This window comes from Dromiciops gliroides, chromosome 4 (assembly GCF_019393635.1).
Source record: "Dromiciops gliroides isolate mDroGli1 chromosome 4, mDroGli1.pri, whole genome shotgun sequence".
NCBI lineage: Eukaryota > Metazoa > Chordata > Mammalia > Microbiotheria > Microbiotheriidae > Dromiciops > Dromiciops gliroides.
The window spans coordinates 242,700,390-242,720,733 of NC_057864.1; the positions used below are offsets into that span (position 1 = coordinate 242,700,390).

Genomic DNA, 20,344 nt, shown 5'->3' on the forward strand with positions numbered 1-20,344 from the left:
ATACCATGAAGATGGCTGTTAGATTCTGCTGACCTTGCCTACAGCTACTATAGGTTGTTTTCAAATTCAGATATATACAGTTTGGTCTTTAGTCATCTGTTGGACCTACTGCCCTCCTCTCCTCCCCCTCTCCCTCATCAGTTCCTTTCTTTATTCTTCATTCCTGCGTAAATAGCAAACTCTGATCCCTTGCCCCTTACCTGCAGGTGTCTAGTTTTTCTCTCTCATCCATTGCTCACAGTGGGAAGAATGTTGGATTTGAACCCAGAGGATGTAGTTTTGAATCCTGGTTCTCTTAGTTACCAACTCTGTGACCTTGGGCAAGTCATGGGCTGCATCTCAGTTTCCTCATTTGTAAATTAAAAAGATTTGGGGGTGGCTAGGTGGCAAAGTGGATAGAGCACCGGCCCTGGAGTCAAGAGGACCTGAGTTCAAATCCGGCCTCAGATACTTAACACTTACTAGCTGTGTGACCCTGGGCAAGTCACTTAACCCCAATTGCCTCACAAAAAAAAAAAGAATAACGCTTACAGCAGTTATCAAATAGGATTGTTGGATCAAATAATATGTCAAGTCATTTGTGAATCCTAAAGTACTAAATAAATATCAACTTATAAAAAAAATTAAAAAGATTGGATTACATCAGGAGTTCTTAATTTTGTGTGTGTGTCATGGACCCCTCAGGCAGTCTAGTGAAGCCTGTGGTGGTGGTTGTTCAGTTATTTTCAGTTGTGTCTGATTCTTCATGACCTGATTTGGGGTTTTCTTGGGAAAGATACTGGAGTGGTTTGCCATTTTCTTCTCCAGCTCATTTTGTAGATGAAGAAACTGAGGCAAACAAGGTTAAGTGACTGGACAAGGTTCACACAGCTAGTTAGGATCAGAGGACAGATTTGAACTCAGGAAGGTGAGTCTTCTTGACTCCAGGTCTCATGCTCTATCTATGGCTTCACCTAGCTGCCCTCTGAAGCCTATGGATCCCTTTTTAGAATAACATTTTTAAAGGCATAAAATAAAATACAATAGGATTACAAAGGAATCTAATTATATTGAAATGTAGTGCGTGTATATGTGTGTGTGTGTGTGTGTGTGTGTGTGTGTGTGTGTGTGTACAGTTCATGAACCCTAGGTTAAAAACTCCTGGATTAATAGTCTTCAAAAAGCCCCTTCCAACTCTAGCTCCAATGATCTCTCCCTTCTTGGCTAATCTGTATCATTCTCCTTCTAAACCCTACTCAAAACCGAGGTCTTCCAGAGATTCATTTCCTCTCTTTTGCGTGTTACTTCTTAAGCATCCCCTTTTCACATCTGTGTGTCTCAGAATTGGGATTTGAGGGGACCAGGTAGGTTCCCTTGTCTCTTGGATTAGACCAGCAACTCCCCAAGAGCAAGGATTATGGAGGGATCTCTGAGAGAGGAGCAGCCTTGAATTTGAAATCCTTTAAATATCCTAGCACACTAGGTGTATTCAAGACAAAGAGATGACAACTTTACATCATTGTCTATCATTTCTTCTACCTTTTTATTTATCCCTAACACTGATGCTGTCACTGGACAAATGACAAATTACCTCTTTGGGTTGCTTCAGTTTCCCCCTCAGTAAAATGAGGACCAGATGACTTCTAAACACTTTTCAGCTCTAAATCTGATGCTGGAATTCTATCTAACTGAGGGGCTCTGGGCCATCTAAATTTTCCTTGGACAGTAGTAGTGTTGTGGGGAAGCTTAGGAGAACCAACTGATTCTAGGGTTTCTGAACTGATGAAATCCTGAGGGTTAACTTTAGGGTTGCTCTTCTAAGGTTCAAAGTAAGTAGGAGATATGAAGAGAGGACAGTCTCAGTCCCACTCCTTTTCTGCCAATTCAGTGAACAGTGTCAGTGTGACCTGGATAGTGGATGACTGGATTCATAGACTTCTCCACCCTGCTTCCACCCCTCTAAGATTAGACCCCAACCCCTGCAGGATGCCTTCTGTTGACAACTCTATCCCCCTGAAACTGAAGATGTGTATGTTTCTATTATGGGGGAGAGGAGAGGATGGAAGAAGCAAAAAAGGAGAGGAGGCAGGTCTAAGGGGCACCAGGGTAGTCACCTGAGGAGGGGGATATTGTTCAATGAATGAATGAAAAAATTGATGAAGTGCTTATTGTTTTCAAGGCATTGTGCTAAGCACTTAGGGATACATCTGGATTTAGAAGCTGGAAGGAGCCTTAGAGGTCATCTAGTCCATTTTAAAGACAAAGAAACTGAGGCCCAGAGAGTTTAAGTGACTCACCCAATATCAGACAGGTAGTGAGAGAGGTAGGATTTGAACTCTGATCCTCTTGGCCCAGAAGACAATGCCTTTTCCGGTGTCTCACAGTGTTTTTAGTAAGTTTTCATAGTTACACTGATAAAAACATAGAATGTCAGAGCTGGAAGGGACTTTAGGAATCATTCAGTCCAATCTCTTTATTCTACAGTGAGGTCCAAAGAGGAAGATCTTGTTTGTCTCTTGGGGGCTGTGAGACAACCAGCCAGCCAGCCAGCTGGATGGGCAGAAGGATAGGGAGCCACTCAGACAGATCTTGGTCCTGGGGCCCTCCTCATTCTGTCCCTAGAATAGGTATATCCACAGAGCAAAACAGTAGCTCTGTAAAACATCAGTAGGTTAGCTCTCACCCCAGCCGGTAAACAATAACAGTCCGTCATCCTGAGGTCTTCCTCTGTCTGTGCCCAACCTGGGGACAAAAACACACTTATCATGTATATGTTATTTATGTATAATCCGTCATGCGTAGGTCCAGTATGTGCTGGGAATCTTTCATTCTGAGAGTGTCTTTCTGTCCTCATGGATGGGGGGAGTCACCAATCATGGTGTTGGGAGCTATTCAGGAGGCCTACACAGGCACAGGGTTCAGGGCATGAATGCCAACCTGTGGTGTTAGAGGTAGTAATTCACAGTGGTGAAGTCTCCAATGAAAACTGGATTTCCTGCATTTTGTTTTCACTGAACACTCCCCCCCCCCATCATGAACCCTAATCCTGAGTTTTAATTGTCTCATGCTATGCTAGCTCCTTCTCTCTGAGGGGAAAATGATCTGGTAAACTCACTTTAAGGTATTAGGGACCTAAGGAATGACTCTTTCCCTGGGATATTTACATTTTAAAAGAAGAATCTGGAAAAAAGAGGTGCTTAACAGGAATTGATGAAACCCTAATGGAAATACTTAAGGGATCCTGAGGGAGTTCCTGTGTTTGTAGCCGAGTATGCTGGGGGGAATTTTCTGCTCTTCCCCCCATATCATACTACAGCTACATGAGGGGTTAGAGGGGAGGGAGTCTCTGGTGGGACAAGAGATGGAGGGTGGGGCTTTCTCTTTGCTGATATAGGACCATAGATTTAAGGGGCCTGCAAGGCCATTTAAGTTGAACACCTTCATTTTACAGATGAAGAAACTGAAGTTTACAGAGAGTAAATTAATTGCCCAAGGTTACCCACTCAGCAGCATAGCCAGGATTCAGACATATGTCCTTGGTCTAAAGCAATCTGTAACAATCTTGCTTCCTTTCTTCCTTCTTCATGAAACCTTTCCTGATCTTCCTACCTTAACTCCAATCCTGAAGGAATTTGAGGAGGTTTTAAGAAGTAATGGAGGGGGCAGCTAGGTGGCAAAGTAGTTAGAGCACCAGCCCTGGAGTCAGGAGGACCTGAGGTCAAATCCAGCTTCAGATAGATACTAGCTGTGTGAACCTGGACTGCCTCAAAAAAAAAAAAAAAGTAGTGGAGTTGGAAATTGAGGGGATGCCCATCAACTGGGGTATGGCTGAATAAGATGTGGTATGTGACTGTGCTGTAAGAAGTGACAAGCAGGTTGAATTTAGAAAAAAACATGGAAACACTTGTGTGAAATAATACAGAGTGAAATGAGCAGAAACAGGAGAATGTTGTAGCCGGTAACAGCAGTGTTGTTCAAAGAGTGACTGTGAATGACTAAGCTATTCTGAGGAATATGAATATTCAAATCAACTGCAAAGGATTTTAGGAAGGAAAATTCTATCCTCCTCCAGAGAAAGAACTGGTATATGGAAGTATATATTGTATGGTTACACACACACACACACAAACACACACACTGACCTTCTCTAATGGGGGGTTGGGTAGAGGGGAGGGAGGGAGACCTGTAGAACTCAAAATGTAACAAAATATTTTTTTTAAAAAAAGAAGTTGCATAGTATAGTAGAAACTGTTGGTTTTGGAGTCAGAGAGCTCTGTCTCTGACAGCCTGCCTCTGTCACTAACTGTGTGACCTTGGGCAAGTCACAACTTCTGGGCCTCAGTTTCCTTATCTGTAAAATGAACGGGTTCGATCCCGTGGCCTCTAAGGCTCCTTCCAGCTCTCAACCTACGATGCTATGATCTTTTTTTTTTTTTTTGTGAGGCAATTGGGGTTAAGTGACTTGCCCAGGGTCACACAGCTAGTAAATGTTAAGTGTCTGAGGCCGGATTTGAACTCAGGTACTCCTGACTCCAGGGCCAGTGCTCTATCCATTGCGCCATCTAGCTGCCCCAGATGCTATGATCTTACTCAAAGTTGAGTCTTCTACAATGCCATGCACATACAGCTAGAGGCACTCAGTAAAGTGTTTTTTGGGTTGAATTTGTTGTTGATGGGGCTGCTCTGTTTCACAGGCTGGTGGATGACCGCTGCGTGGTGGAGCCCGCCGCTGGTGATTTGGAAAACCCACCAAAGAAGTTCCGAGGTAAGTGTTTCAAGCAGTCTGCCCTGAATTGCAAGCAAATAGAATGAGCAGTAGGGGGAAGGGGGAGGCCATGTAGGGCATCTGTCTCTTGGTTTCTGCTTCTAGCTTGCCTTCATAAAATCAAAGAGGCTTGTCACTAGAACCCTCCTTCCCACCTCCTGGAGGTCACATTCCTCCATTGGCCCAGAATGGGTTCCTGGTTAGGACTCTTCATGAGTCTTTCTTTATTCCGAATCAGGAAGTCTTATCTTTATGAGTTCAAATCTGGCCTTAGACACTAGCTATTTGACCCTGGGGAAGTCACTTAACCCTCTTTGCCTCAGTTTCCTCATCTGTGAAATGAGCTGGAGAAGGAAATGGCAAACCACACCTAGAAAACCCCAAGTGGGATCATGAAGAGTAGGATGTGACAGAAAACTGAACAAGAAGGTAGGAAGGGAGGGGCTCTCCATATCATGAAGAGAAGACAGTGCAGGTGATGGAGAGTGTAGCAAATCATCCAGCCTTGGAAATCAGGAACCCTGGGTTTGTATCATGGCCCTGCCATTTTATGGACTAGTGAGTGTCTCTCCAACTTTTCTGGTACAAAGATCTCTTTTAATATCCCAAACCACTCCCCTCCCTCAATATACCCAGGATTGTGGTTGCACTATAGATATTCTTTGATTGAGAAAATATGTGACTGCACATGAATCCCTTAATACTAAGAATCATAAGGTCTGCTCTCCTGATTGGGGAGGCCCTGGACCAGAGTCTTTCTTGTAGGGCCAAGCTATGCTTACTTCATTCCTGAACAGCTTTCCTTCCACTTCCTTACCTGTGGCCTTTTCCCTTGAGGTGGAACCTTACTCTTCTGGGCCTCACCCCACCGCTCCCTCCAAAGTTTCTGTGAGGGGACATAAGAATTTACGCAGTTTGTTTTCTCTGTCTCTGTCCCACTGTCTCTCTATCTCTCTATTTCTATTTCTATCTTTGTCTCACTATCTCTCTAATAGCTTTCTCTGTCTCTGTCCCACTGTCTCTCTATCTCTCTATTTCTATTTCTTTGTCTCACTATCTCTCTAATAGCTTTCTCTGTCTCTGTCCCACTGTCTCTCTATCTATTTCTATTTCTATCTTTGTCTCACTATCTCTCTAATAGCTTTCTAACAGTTACAGAGGCTTAAAGATTTTCAAAGCATTTTTATATGATATCTCATTTGATCCTTCAAAACAATTCTATAGCCATTCCAGCCGACGACCCCCCCTCCACTGCAGGGATCTGAATCCACGGTTTGGGAATTTCTGATTTAGAATATGACCTCAGGCAAGTCATTTCTCCTCCATGGGCCTCAGTTCTTCACTTGGTGAAGCCCTGCCCTGCTTACCTCACCTGGATGTTGTGACATTCAGAGGAGATCATGTGCCTGAAAATGCTTTACACATTGAAGGTGTCATCCTCATTATTATTTTTTGTGACTGGGGATGGAAGGGAGAGCCAGACAGACAGATTCCTGGCGTGATGGGTGAGGCCATGTGGGGTGGAGTAAGGGTGCAGGCAGGAACACGCCAATCTTGCTTGCCACAGTGCTATTCCTGCCCACACTGGCTGCTTGGGGAGAGATTAGCCTAGAATTGCTCTCCCAAGGGATTTTGGGAGATTTGCAGATTTTAAGGAAATCCTGATGTCATTGCCAGGCATTTCCCCCCTCCCCACCAGCCAAGTTGGAAGGTGGGATGCAGTGTTGGTAGGGACGGTGCCTTCTGGATTTTGCTGCCAAATGACCTAGGACCCAAAAGGTCAGCAGGGAAAGAAAGATGGAGGTCATTCCTTTCCCTACCCCACACCTGATTCTTTGGTCCCTGGGGCCCAGGTTTTTCTAAAAAGACCCAACTATTCTCCCAGACCTTCTGCCCACTGCCATAGAGTTGAGGGGTGGGGAGAAATACTTAGATATAGAGGCCTGACTACCTGGGCATCTCCCCTGGGGACCTTATTCTGTTAAGAATTATTGTCTAGGGGCAGCTAGGTGGCACAGTGGATAGAGCACCGGCCCTGGAGTCAGGAGGACCTGAGTTCAAATCTGGCCTCAGACACTTAACACTTACTAGCTGTGTGACCCTGGGCAAGTCACTTAATTGGGGAATTGCCTCACCAAAAAAAAAAAAAAAGAAAGAAAAGAATTATTGTCTAGATAGAGGCTTTGTTGAGAAGGACCCAGAGAGGTGAGAGGCCTAAGTCCTCTCATGTCCTTACCAGGGCTGGCAGGTCTAAATGACTTAACCTAGAAAAACTCCCTATTAGGCCCAGAATTCGAGGAAATTTGTTTGGGCTTTATTGTGTTTGCAAATCCAATTGACCTTTCTCCTGTAATGGACCCCAAAGGTTAGAACTGTCAGGTACAAGAACAGAGACGTAAGGATGCCTTTCCAGGACCTATTCCTGTCACAGCCTGGACCCCTACATAGTTGGCAGATCCAAAGCTATGAAGATTTAGGTTAGACAGTGCTAGTAAGGACTTGCAAACAGAATTCCAGCAGAACACTTTGGGATTTCCTTCCCTAGAGTTCTGGCAGGATCATGAGATGGCCCTTCCTCCCTATAGGGAGGGGTCCCCTTGGGAATTTGGGATTCCTTCTAGGGTTTTCTTCTCTGGTCCCTGCTGAGAGGGTGGAATATGTGGAGGCGTGCGCGCGGCCTGCGTGTGTGTGTGTGTGTGTGTGTGTGTGTGTGTGTGTGTGTGTGTGTGTGTGTGTGTGTGTGAGAGAGAGAGAGAGAGAGAGAGAGAAACAGACACAGGAGAAAGAGAAGGAAGTGGGGTAAGAGGAGATTGGTGAGGTGGGGAGTAAAGAAAGATACAAAATGACCAAGAGAAAGAAAAAGAGAATGAGTAAGAGTGGGGGGGGGAGAGAGAGAGAGAGAGAGAGAGAGAGAGAGAGAGAGAGAGAGAGAGAGAAAGAGATGGGTAAGTCAGGGACAGAGACTAAAAGAGAGAAAGGGCATAGGAGAACACAGAGAGGAGGAGGAAAGAAAGAAAGAAAGAAAGAAAGAAAGAAAGAAAGAAAGAAAGAAAGAAAGAAAGAAAGAAAGAAAGAAAGAAAGAGAAAGAAAGAAAGAAAGAAAGAGAAAGAAGGAGGAGGACTATGTTGAAGGAAGGGTCTGTGTGTGAGGCTAGGTTATGTGTGCTTATGCACCTAAATGTCCAACTTGGATATGTTTGCTTCAGCAAGGGGATGTGTGTGTGTGTGTATGTGTGTGTGTGTGTGTGTGCTGGGGTTATGTCAGGAAGGTGGGTGTGGCAGAAGATTTGCCTGGGGGTTGGAGTTGAGAGTTTGAGGCCAATTTTCAAAAACAAAAAAACTACTTTGCTGAACAAATACTGCATTGACTCCCCCTCTCTACCCTCCCCCCCTCCTCCCCATTTCCCCAAAGCTAGGGAGTGGCACCATCCAGATCTGAGGCCAGACTAAGGGCTCTCCCCCCTCCCTCCTTCCAATATGTCCATACCAGGGGCCTGTATGCCCCCCTTCCAACTCTGAACAGTGCCAGATTCTGCCATCACCTTGGCATTAGTTCTCTCTACTGTGCTTTGAGATGGTGGTGGAGGGGAGGGAGCTGGCCTCCAACCCAGGGCCTATCTAGCCCTTGGGAGAAAGTGCCCTCTTCCCTCCCCCTTAGTCTGGTCTCTACAGCTTCTGGTCCTGCCTGGGGTGGGGCTGCCAAGGCTAGAGGCAGTGCCAAATAGAGGTGGCGTGGTAGGGCGGGCAGAAGCGTCTCTGGACTCCTCTTCAACCCTTATTTGGAGCCAGGGGAATTGTCTGCCTGGCACAAAGAGGAACCATTGTTCCCTGGGTGGGGGGAAAGCTGGCTACCTGGCACCCTTGCCAGCCTGTGCCCACCTATCTCCTATTCTGACTGCTCAGCAGAGCTCCACTCTAATTTAGAAGTGGGATAGAGAAAGGGGTGATAAATACCAGGAGAAGTCACTGTATTTATTGGCTGGTACTAGTTTAGGGGCATCCCATCTATTCCCAGGAATATTTACCCTTACCACAAGGGCCTTCCCAGAACCCTGAGGCCTACAAAAGGGCATGGTTGGACAATCAGACAGATGGACAATAAATGAATAATGGCTAAATACTGTTATTCACATGCCCATTTAGCTCCTCTGGAGTTTTACTCCTCCTTCCCTCCCCCAGGGCCAACTCACAGAAGCTGGCTCTGCCTTGCCATCCCCTGGCCATCGGCCATTGGTGTCTGACTATCCCTGTGGCCAGTGGTGAAGTCATAGAGCACAGGCTGTTGAAGTTGGGAGGAGACCATATGATAAGCCCATCATTATATAGTTTTATATGAAATTGAGACCCAGAGCAAGATCCACCTTGTAAATGAGACCTTTCCGGATTCTCTCAATCATGAGTCCTGCTCCCCTCCCCCAAATTAGTTTATATTTCCTTTGTATTTTTGTACCTGCTTACTTGCCATCCCCCCTGCTCCTTGAGGACAGGGAGTATTTTACTTCTGTCTGTGTCCCTGTGCTTAGCACACAGTAGGACCTTAATCAATGCTTGTTAAGTGAATTGGTGGTAGAGCCAGGATGGTGTTCCAGAACTCTTAGAGAGCATGTTCTACCGACTACGAGCATTAGAGGGTGTGGGGATTTGGGCCATGACCTTGATGTACTGTAGCTGGATGACTCAAGCTCCAGGGAAAGGGCCCACAAGGCTGTCAGTACAACTCACCTTTTGATAGTATTTTAAGACGTTTACAAAATGTTCACCTGGCAAATAGGTGGTGGAAGGGATTATTTATCGAACCTTTACATAGGAAGAAGCTGAGGACTACAGAAGAGATGCATGGCCAAGGTTACTCAGCTAGTCAGTGTCAGGGTTGGGATTCAAATCTAGGTCTCCTGACTCTTCCCACTACATCACATAGGTATCAAGGGGATGTGCTTGGGGGAAGGTGTGTGTGGACAATTGGGGTGAGGGGCAGAGAAGAAGGAGGTGTTTTCTAGGCTTTCTCTTTTGCCCAGTTCCATTTCCTGACTCTTCCTCAGATGTTCTCTTCTTTCTCCCTTAAATCCCTCCCCCTCATCCGGGCCCAACACACACACACACACACACACACACACACACACACACACACACACCCTCTGGGTTTGTCAGGAGCTGTAATAAGTCCCATGTTCGATCTCCAGGCCTCAGGGGTTGTTAGCTCCTGCTTGGCTCTCTTTCCATTACAGCCTCTCCTCCAAGACCCAGCCCCAAGTCCTGACATGCTCAGAGTGGAGCTGAGATGCTGGAGCTCAGCACGTCTGGAATTGGGGCAGTCTGAGGTTCTGGCTTGCTTCCCTTGGTTACACATGGGTGGTATGTATGTGCAAACATATGTATGTGCGTGTTTGAGCGGGCAGTGAGATGTGCCCTGACTGGCTGCATCGCTCCATTATTTGCACTCTCTCTCCCCTTTCCCCCCCATCTTAACAGCCTTCTCTCCCTCCTTGTTTTAGGGTTTCTTGATTCTTGAATCTTCGTGTATTGCTGCCCTGAGCTGCCTCAGTGCTGTGTAGCCCTCCCAAAGGGGTCCCCTTCTGGAGCCCTACTTAAGACGTGACTACAGCAATTGGCACCCAAACATAACCCTTTCCCTTTATTCAACAATTCAGCAAATGTTCACTAAGCACTTACTGTGAGCAAAAAGCTAGGGACGTAAAGATAGACAAGAATCAGTCTGCCATGAAGGGGGGGCTACAACCCCTGCACAAGAAAGTAAGTAGAAAGTATACTGGTTCAACTTTAGGAAGAGTATCAACATCATCAACCACATCAGTCACAAAAGTAACCAAAAGCATATGGTTATCTCAATAGATGCAGCTTTTGATGAGATACAGCACTCATTCCTATTAAAACCACTAGAGAGCACAGGAATAAATGGAGCTTTCCTTAAAATGGTAAGCAGTATCTACCATCAGCAAACATTATATGTAATGGGGATGTTAGAGGCATTTCCAAAAAGATCAGGAGTGAAACAGGGATGTCCATTATCACTTCTGTTATTCAATATTGTACTAGAAATGTTAGCGTTAGCAATAAGAGAAGAAAAAGGAATTGAAGGAATTACAATAGGCAAGGAGGAAAGTATAGACCAAGTCATACAAAGTAATTTCCGAGATGGAGGGAGTGCTAATAATAGTGGGATCAGGAAAGGATTTAGATAAGGTGGCATCTGGGCTGTGCTTTAAAGGAAGTTAGGGGTTATGTGAGGAAGAGATGAAGGAGGAATGCATTCCAAAAATGGTGAGCAGCCTGGCCAAAGACACAGAGGCAGGGGATGGTGCATTACAGCTGGCAGGTCACTCTTTTTTTTTTTTTGAGTGGGACAATGAGGGTTAAGTGACTTGTCCAGGGTCACACAGCTAGTAAGTGTCAAGTGTCTGAGGCCGGATTTGAGCTCAGGTCCTCCTGAATCCAGGGCCAGTGCTTTATCCACTGTGTCACCTAGCTGCCCCAACGGCAGGTCACTCTTAAGGAGACTACAAGGAGAATGCCATGAAATGAGTCTTGAAGGGTAGCCATATGGTAGATGGCTATAAATACCAGGTTGAGGTGTGTTAACCTAGAAGCAGCAGGGAGCTATTGAAGATTGTTCAAGGAGGTGCAGCATGATATGGTCATAAGTGTTTTTTAGGAATATAGGATGGATGGGAAGGATTGGAGGCATGGAGACCAATTAGGAGGCTATTACAATGGTCTAAACAAGGAGAAATGAAGGCCTGAATGAACTAGGTGGTGGCTCTATGTGTATAGAGAAGGAGTCAGATGCAAGAAATATGTAGGTCAACAGAACATGGTAGGTGATTGGATATAGGGAGTGACAGAGAAGAGTCAAGAATGACTGTGTTTGTAAACTTGAGTCACTTCAAGAATGGTGGGGATTTTTATAGAAAGAGGGAAGTTTGGAAGAGGGATTGGGTTTGTTTGTTTTTTTAGAGAAATATAGCGAGCTCCCTTGTGGATGTGTTGAGTTTGAGACGTCTGCAGGCTTTCCAGATGAAGCTATCCAGCATGTGATTGGTAATATGAGACTAAAAGTCATTGGAGTGATTTGGGCTGATTGTATAGATTTGGTTGTCAACTGCATCGAGATGATAATTGAACTAATTAGAACAATTAGGACCCCAAGGGAGAGTGTGTATGTAGGAACAGTAGAGAATGGGACCTAGGACAGGGCCTTAGGGGGTGTCTGCATTTAATGGGTTGAAGGAAGATGGAAAAAAAAAGGAGAGTGAAAAATGAAGGGACAGAAAGGTAAAAACAGAATTAAAGGTAGCATTGCCACAGAAATTAAGGGAGGAGTGATTGTCTGGGAGTAGGGGGTGATTTACAATGTCAAAAACTACGGAGGCTCATGCTGAGGACTGAGAAAGGCCATTATATTTAAGATTTAGGAGATCCTTGGCTACCTTGGAGCAGCTGTTTCAATTGAGTGACATGGTCAGGAGCCAAACTACAAGGAATTGATGAGTGAAAGGAATGGAAATACATGGGAAATTGATGATCCTTTCTAGAAGTTTGTCTGTGCAAGGAAGAAGCAATACAGTGTTATAGCTTGAGGGAATGACAAAGCCAAGTGAAGGGTTTGGTTTTTTTCCAAGATCGGGGAGACCTGGGCATGTGTGTAGGCCTTGGGAGAGGAGCCAATGTATAGGAGAGAAGATGAGAGAGAGAGGGATTGATCAAGGGGCCAAGTCTCTGGAGGCAAACAGAATGGATGGGAATAAGAACATAAGAGATGGGGTTAGCCTTGGTAAAGAGAAGGCTTACATCTTCATCAGAGGGTAGAGCAAAAGCAGAGAGAATGGGGGATGATGAGCAAGGTTTTCAGGTGTGAAGTCAGGAAGACTAGAGAGCTTATGACAGATAGCAAAGGAGGAGAGAGAGAGAGTATTCTGAGAGGAAAGGTAGAAGAGGTGGTAGAGGGGATCTGAGGAGTGGGGAGAGGGTTCAGAAAAGCCACTGCTAAGAACATGATAGAGAAGAATAAATGGATAACTGTATGATAGTGAGGGCCCAATTAAGATTAAATGACATAAATTCCTGGTAAATACAGTTGCTATTTGGTCTCTGGGAGCATTCAGCAGAATTGGGAGTAGGAGAATAGAAGGTAGGTGGTGAGAGATTGGGATTTGTCTAGTGATAGGACAAGGAGACAAGGAATTAAAGGGTAGATGATAGTATAGGATTGAACTGGTCAACCAAAGGGTCAAGACTGTGAAGGAAGATAAATAAGGCTGTAGATGGAGTGATAGACTATGGTACAGGAAAGAAATAAAGAGAGAGAGAGGAGGGGGGGAAGAGAAGAGAGAGAGAGATAAAGACAGAGATTGATTGATTGATTGATTGATTGTGGGCCTCTATTAGGTTTCTGAAAGGCAGGGGCTAATCTCCCACCACATTTATATTGGAAGTACCCTGAGGGCAGAGGCTCTGTCTTCCCCCAGATACTGAAGTGTTCTCACTTCAAGGACTGTGTCCCACATCAGTGGTACCTATCAGTTGTCTTCAGGATTGCATAAACCTTGGGAAAGGAAGCTCTGGGAAGACGAGGGTTTAGGTAATCCTGAAGACAACTGAGGCTCCTTGGAACCTCCTTTCCCTCCAGGTATGCTTGGGCCTACCTTTGCTTGGGTTTTGCCTCTCCAAGAACATTTTGGAACATTGTTGAAAGGCAGCATGGTGTAGCAGGGAGAGTACTGGACCTGGAATCAGGAAGACCTGTTCAAACCTCACTCCACATACTTCCTTGCTATATGACCCTGGATAAGTCACATAACCAATGACTCAGTTTCCTTATCTGTAAAATGAAGGAGTTGGACACTAAATTCTCCTTTAGCTCTAAATCTAGGATGCCATGATCTCCTGTAGGCCAATGTCCTTGATTTGTCTTAAGACCTTTTGGTCTCATTCCACCTGAAACAGTAGTATTCTTCTCCTCCAGCTGGGCTGGTCTCCTAGCTACCACCCCTTCTCCTCACAAGTCATGACCCTTTTTGCCCATGCTGTGACTTTATTGGACAGCCTTTCTTCCTCAGTGGCTGTGAAAATACCGCTCATGAACCCAGGCCCAGCTGTAGTCATGCCTCCTCAGTGGACCCTTCCCAAACCACCCCAGGGTTCTCTCCTTGCTCTGAGCTCCTGGTACCTCAGACACCATTGTATCCAAATTTTACCTGACCAAGAATCTCCACTACTTTTCCATTAAATGGTCAGCTTTTCTCCCCTTGGCATCAAGCCAAAATTTGTTTTTTCTGAAACTTCTCCCCATCACTCCTGTATTTAGTTGTGCTCTGTTGGAATAAGCTGAACAGAGTTCTTAAGTCTTTCAAAGTTTTTTGTCTTTACAATGTTGTTGTTTTGGTATAAATGGTCCTCCCAGTTCTGCTCTTTTCACTCGGTATCAGTTCATACAAGTCTTTCTGGGTTTCTCTGAAACCATCGCCTTCATCATTTCTTTTCTTTTCTTTTCTTTTTTTAGTGAGGCAATTGGGGTTAAGTGACTTGCCCAGGGTCACACAGCTAGTAAGTGTTAAGTGTCTGAGGTCGGATTTGAACTCAGGTACTCCTGACTCCAAGGCCAGTGCTCTATCCACTGTACCACCTAGCTGTCCCCACCTTCATCATTTCTTACAGCACACTTTGTCACTCAGTTATTTCAGTCATGTCTGACTCTTCGTGACCCCTGTTAAGGGCTAAAATTCTAGCTAGTCTGTCTAAAATATCTAATGAGTGGTCGCCAATAAATTATAAGCTTTAGCAAGAGTTAGACTTTTAAGCATTTATTAAGGAAAACAAGAATTTGGTAAAGAGAGAGAGAAAGGCCTAGATTTCTATCTATTAAAGGGAGAGCACATTTTTAGCTCCCTTCTCCGCCAGCGTCCCCAGGAAAGAGAGCGAGACTGAGCGCCAGTCTCTTCCTTCCTCCTCCCACTAGCCCGCGTCACTTCCTGACTCCTGGTCTTGCCCTCAAAGACCTTCGCTTCATGGGCAGAACTCTTCTACAGTAAGTATCCAGCAGGTGGCGTTATTCCAATCGTTACACCCTTTGAGGTTTTCTTGGCAAAGATACTGGAGTGGTTTACCATTTCCTTCTCCAGCTCATTTTACAAATGAGGAACTGAGGCAAACAGGGTTAAGTGACTTTCCCAGAGTCACGTAGCTAGTGTCTGAGGCAAGATTCAATATCAGGAAGATGAGTTTTCCTAACTCCAGGCCCTATACTCTATCCACTGTGCCACCTAGCTGCCCCCACAGCACCATAGTATTGTTATATTTTTATATCATAATTTATTCAGCTCTTTTCCATTGATGGACACCCCCTTAGTTTCCAGTCTTTTTCTACCACAAAAGGAACTGCTAAAATATTTTTGTACCTATGAGTCATTTTCCTCTTTTTTGGATCCTTTTGGGGGTATAAAACCTAGTAGTGTCAGTGCTGGGTCAAAGGGTATGCACAGTTTGTTGACTTTGGGGATATAGCTCCAAACTGCTTTCCAGAAAGGCTAGCCCAATCCACAGCTCCACCAGCATGCATGAATGTGCATATTTTGTCCTCCAAAATTTGTCATTTGCTTTTTCTGTCAGCTTTGCCAATCCATGGGGGGGTGGGGAGGTGGGAAGCTCAGAGTTGCTTTACTTTGCATTTCTTTAATTATTAGTGATTTAGATCATTTTTCATAGGGCAATTAATTGATATTTTTGAATTTCTTCTCTTGAGAAAATACTCTTTTGTTTAACACCTTTTCATGGTTGCTAATCTTGTTTTCTCAACTGGACTGTGAGCTTCCCAGAGGGAGGGAATGGGTCTGACACATCCTTGTATGCTTGAGAGGGCTGTTCCCAAAGCCAGTTAGTGTCTTATCAGTAGAGTGAAATGAGCAATCCATTAGAGGCAGATCAGGCACATAATACTTGAAGAGGATAGAGAAGCAGAGGAAGAAAGGAGGAAGAATAGAGGGGTAAGACCCTAGCAAGAAGCCTCCTGAAGGCCCAGTTTCCTCTGATCCTGCTGGGATCTGCCTGCCTCACGGGCAAAGTGCCAGTAACTCATGAGCTGTTGTCCAGACCTGAGTCACACACCCGGCCTAGCAGTCTAGAATCAGAGGGTAAAGGCAGCTCCCACCCCACCCTCCCCTACCCCCCAAAAGGGAAAGGGGATTAAGGAGAGGAGGCTCCCAATATCCTTATGAACCCCACCCATGCTCTTTTTGGGCCTGCCTCCTCCCTTTCCAGCCTGTCTCAGTTTCCTCATCTGCAGAATGAGAGGGTTAGACTATCTGATCTCCGAGGTCCCTTCTAACTCTAAATCTTGTGCTTTTGCTTCTGAAATTTTGTTTACCTGGAATGTCCTGCCTGTCCAGCTCTCCCTCTTCATCTACTTCCTACATAGATTAGATGCCCCCCTCCTCCAGGAAGCCTTCCTTGACTCCCTCAGTGAGCTCTCCCCTTTCTTTGAACTACCCCACTTCCCTAGAACACTTTCATTGGCCAGATTCTATTCCATGTGATAATTATCTGTATAAATGTCTGATTCTTCCTACTCATGTGCAGTCTTCTTTTTCTTTTCTTTTCTTTTTTTTTTTTAGTGAGGCAATTGGGGCTAAGTGACTTGCCCAGGTCCACACAGCTAGTAAGTGTTAAGTGTTTGAGGCCGGATTTGAACTCAGGTCCTCCTGACTCCAGGGCCAGTGCTCTATCCACTGCACCCCCTAGCTGCCCCCATGTGCAGTCTTCTTGAAGGCAGGGGTTAATGTTAATTCATTTCACTTTCCCTCTCAGGTTGAGCACAAAAGCATTAATGAATTAATGAGATCGTAGCACCATAGATTTACTGAATTGAAATGAATGTTATTAGGACCAGACAATATCCTTCCCTAGGTAATTCATCACCCTGAGGCACAATATCTCATTCTATGTGCTTTCCCAGTCCCATTGTAATTTAGAGTCACCCAGTGTCAGAACTGGAAGGGACCACAGGTCAGTCACCTTTTATGAAGAAGGAAACAGGCTCAGAGAGGGGAAAATGACTTACTCAAAGATCATGCAGCAGAGTCTGGACTCGAACTCAGCCCTTCAGACTCCAAGACAAGGGCTCTTTTCACTAACCATGGCTTTCTAAGATAACACCTGTTGCCCTAAAAGTGTGAAGTATTCCTCCTAGTAGCCTCTTCTCTCTCCCTACCAGAAATGTTTCCCAATTTAAAGCACCATTTCCCTTTGTCCTCCCTCCCAGACTGCCTCTTCAAGGTATGTCCCATGAACCGATATTCAGCTCAGAAGCAGTACTGGAAAGCGAAGCAGACCAAGCAGGACAAAGAGAAGATCTCTGATGTTGTCCTACTACAGAAGCTCCAGGTGAGGGGGCGTAGGACCCCGGGGAGGGGCTGGGAGGGATCTCAGGACATAGAATGTTACAGCTCAGAGCACAGAATGTCAGAACTAGAAGCTATGCTAGCATATAGAATGTTAGAATGTAAAAATTCAGTGCTGGAAGGAAACTTGGAGACAAGACAGTACCAGCTTCTTGTTTCTTAGAGAGCCACTTGGGCCTGATGAGAAGTGACTTGTCCAAGGTCACATGGTGAACCAGTGCTGGAGCCCAGAGGTGTTGGCTCCTAGTCTAGATGTTGCCTCTGATTTTTACCTTTGACTAAAAGTGAATGCTGCAGGGAGCAGCTAGGTGGTTCAGTGGATAAAGCACTGGCCTTGAATTCAGGAGGACCTGAGTTCAAATCCAGCCACAGACACTTGACACTTACTAGCTGTGTGACTCTGAGCAAGTCACTTAACCCTTATTGCCCCACAAAACCCAACAACAAACAAACAACAAAAAAGAGTGGATGCTGTTAATCTTCATTGTCAACTATTCATTTTGTCTTCAGTGTGCAGAAATTCCCTGCTCCCTGTCTTCCTTGGCCCACATAGATCATTCTCTACTTCTCCAACCCTGCGCCCAGCTGACACTTGGCCCTACCCCCGCTCTTATTGCTCATTGTTCTGTCTGGACAAATGAGTGGTTGGACTTGACCTTGGAATGATGCTCTGGCCTTGAGGCTGTCCCCAACCTCATTTCCCAAGGCTCTCTTAAACCCACTTAATCCCCTCCCTTGCCTGGTTGCTATATAGCCTGAGCTAAAAGGATGGGCTTATGGGGGCCAAGGGGCAGGGAGGATCACCCCCCACCCCCTGCAGCTGCCTGGCAGATGTGAGCTGCACAGGAAGTGGGGGCGGGTGGTGGACTAATTGCCTGTCGCAGTGTTATAAATAACTTCAAGTGTGTCTCTTCCTGGCCAGGAGGGGGGAGCAGGGTGGCCTGTCTGTCACAAGGTTCTTTCCTACTCTGTGACAGGCAGAAGCTGTTCCATGCTGACTCAAACCCAGGTGTGTAAGGATACACTGTCACATATGCATGCACACACTCAGATGAGCATTTGCTCATTCACAGACATTTAGGAGTTAGTATGGTGCCTGACACACGGCAGGCACATCATAAATGCTTGTTGATACTTTGCACACTTAAAGCAGGGGTTCATAACCAGGGATTCAAACACATTAACAGACCTGGGGGGTGGTGGTCTATGAATGTGTTTGTTTATTTATTTATTTATTGGGCAGGGCAATGGGGGTTAAGTGACTTGCCCATGGTCACACAGCTAGTGTCAGGTGTCTGAGGCTGGATTTGAACTCAGGTCCTCCTGAATCCAGGGCCAGTGCTTTATCTACTGGGCCACCTAGCTGCCTCCTGAATGTGTTTATTTTTTTAAAAAATCTTTTTGGATAACTATTTCAATATAATTGATTTCTTTGGTCATTCTGTTGATTCTGTCTTATGCATTTACATTGGGGGGGGCGGGGCAATGAGGGTTAAGTGACTTGCCCAGGGTCACACAGCTAGTAAGTGTCAAGTGACTGAGGCCAAATTTGAACTCAGGTCCTCCTGAATCCAGGGCCGGCGCTTTATCCACTGCGCCACCAAGCTACCCCTTGTCTTATGCATTTAAGATTGAATATGGGGGGCAGCTTGGTGGCGCAGTGGATAAAGCGCCGGCCCTGGATTCAGGAGGACCTGAGTTCAAATTTGGCCTCAGTCACTTGACACTTACTAGCTGTGTGACCCTGGGCAAGTCACTTAACCTCCATTGCCCCGAAAAAGACAAAAAAACCAAAACCAAACCAAACCAAACAAAAAAAAGATTGAATATGGATCCATAGGTTTCACCAGATTGTCAAAGGAGTCCATAATCCCCCAAAAGTTAAGAACCCTTAACTTAGACTCACTGCTTAACATATAGTTACACAAATTCACATCCCTGGTGTGTTCTTTTGCATAAACGTAGTCACAGATGTAGGAAGCAGGATAGCATGCTGCAAAAAGCATTGGACACGAAGTTGGAGGACCTGAGTTTGAATTCTTGCTTTCATCTTACTAGCTGTGTAATCTTGGGTGAGTTGCCTCACCCCTCTGGGCTTTAGTTTCCTCATATATAAAATGAGTGTTGGACTTTGTGGTTTCTGGTGTGCCTTCTACCTCTGGCAGTCCATGATCTGTGGCCTATATGTTCATATCCATCTACTCACAAACTCTCTTATTCTGCTGCTTCATCATGGCAGTGGAGGTGACTCTGGGTTCTTGTTTGTTTTTTGTTTTTGTTTTTTTTGGTGGGGCAAGGAAGGTTAAGTGACTTGCCCAGGGTCACACAGCTAGTAAGTGTCAAGTGTCTGAGGCAGGATTTGAACTCAGGTCTTCCTGAATCCAGGGCCAGTGCTTTATCCACTGTACCACCTAGCTGCCCTTAGGGTTTTTTTGTTTGGTTTTTGTTGTTTTTTTCTTTTGGCGACTCTGGGTTCTTGAGGGCTTTACAAGCTGAGTTCAAGCTCTGGTAGGTTCTACCACGTGGGAAAGGCTCTGAATAGGGTCCTGGCAACAAACCAAGTCTGCTCTCAGCTAAGTATGGAGATTCTCATGACCAAGTGGCTAAACACATGCTGATTTTTGGCCATGGTAACCTATGAAACCAAAAACCAAAATGGCCCTTTCAGTCCTATGTGGGCCTATTTCTACTTCTGCAATGACAAGGGCAGAGTGTCAGAAAAGGGTCAGAGAGTGCTAAGAATCACAGCTTTTATATTTAGAGTAATCAGCCTAGCTGTTATTACTCTAAACGTAAGGTCCAGTGACCCCCATAGTGATCTGGACGCCAGGAATCAAAGCAGATTGATCTCGGTGTTCCAGCCATAAACCAAACCAGGAGAAAGTTGCTGGTAAAATGGTCTTGGGGGCAGCTAGGTGGCTCAGTGGATAAAGCACCGGCCCTGGATTCAGGACTCCCTGAGTTCAAATCCGGCCTCAGACACTTGACACTTAATAGCTGTGTAACCCTGGGCAAGTCACTTAACCCCCATTGCCCTGCAAAAAACAAACAAACAAACAAACAAAAACCACAAAAACCAAAACAAAAACCAAAATGGTCTCAGATTCTCCTTGGAGAGGCCAATAAGGGAATGTACAGAAATGGCTTTATCATGCACCCAGAGGCAACTAAATGCACCATTTCACGGGCC

The 20,344-nt window shown here is 45.4% G+C and overlaps 1 protein-coding gene across 1 annotated transcript in view; it reads left to right on the plus strand.

The window, feature by feature from the left end:
• ITPR3 (inositol 1,4,5-trisphosphate receptor type 3) overlaps positions 1-20,344 on the plus strand; it is a 133,342-nt gene that overhangs the window by 22,742 nt on the left and 90,256 nt on the right. Inside the window, exons 2-3 of the mRNA XM_043963070.1 lie at positions 4,674-4,744; positions 17,016-17,137. Of these exons, the coding sequence (XP_043819005.1) occupies positions 4,674-4,744; positions 17,016-17,137 (193 nt within the window). The remainder of the gene's footprint in view (positions 1-4,673; positions 4,745-17,015; positions 17,138-20,344) is intronic.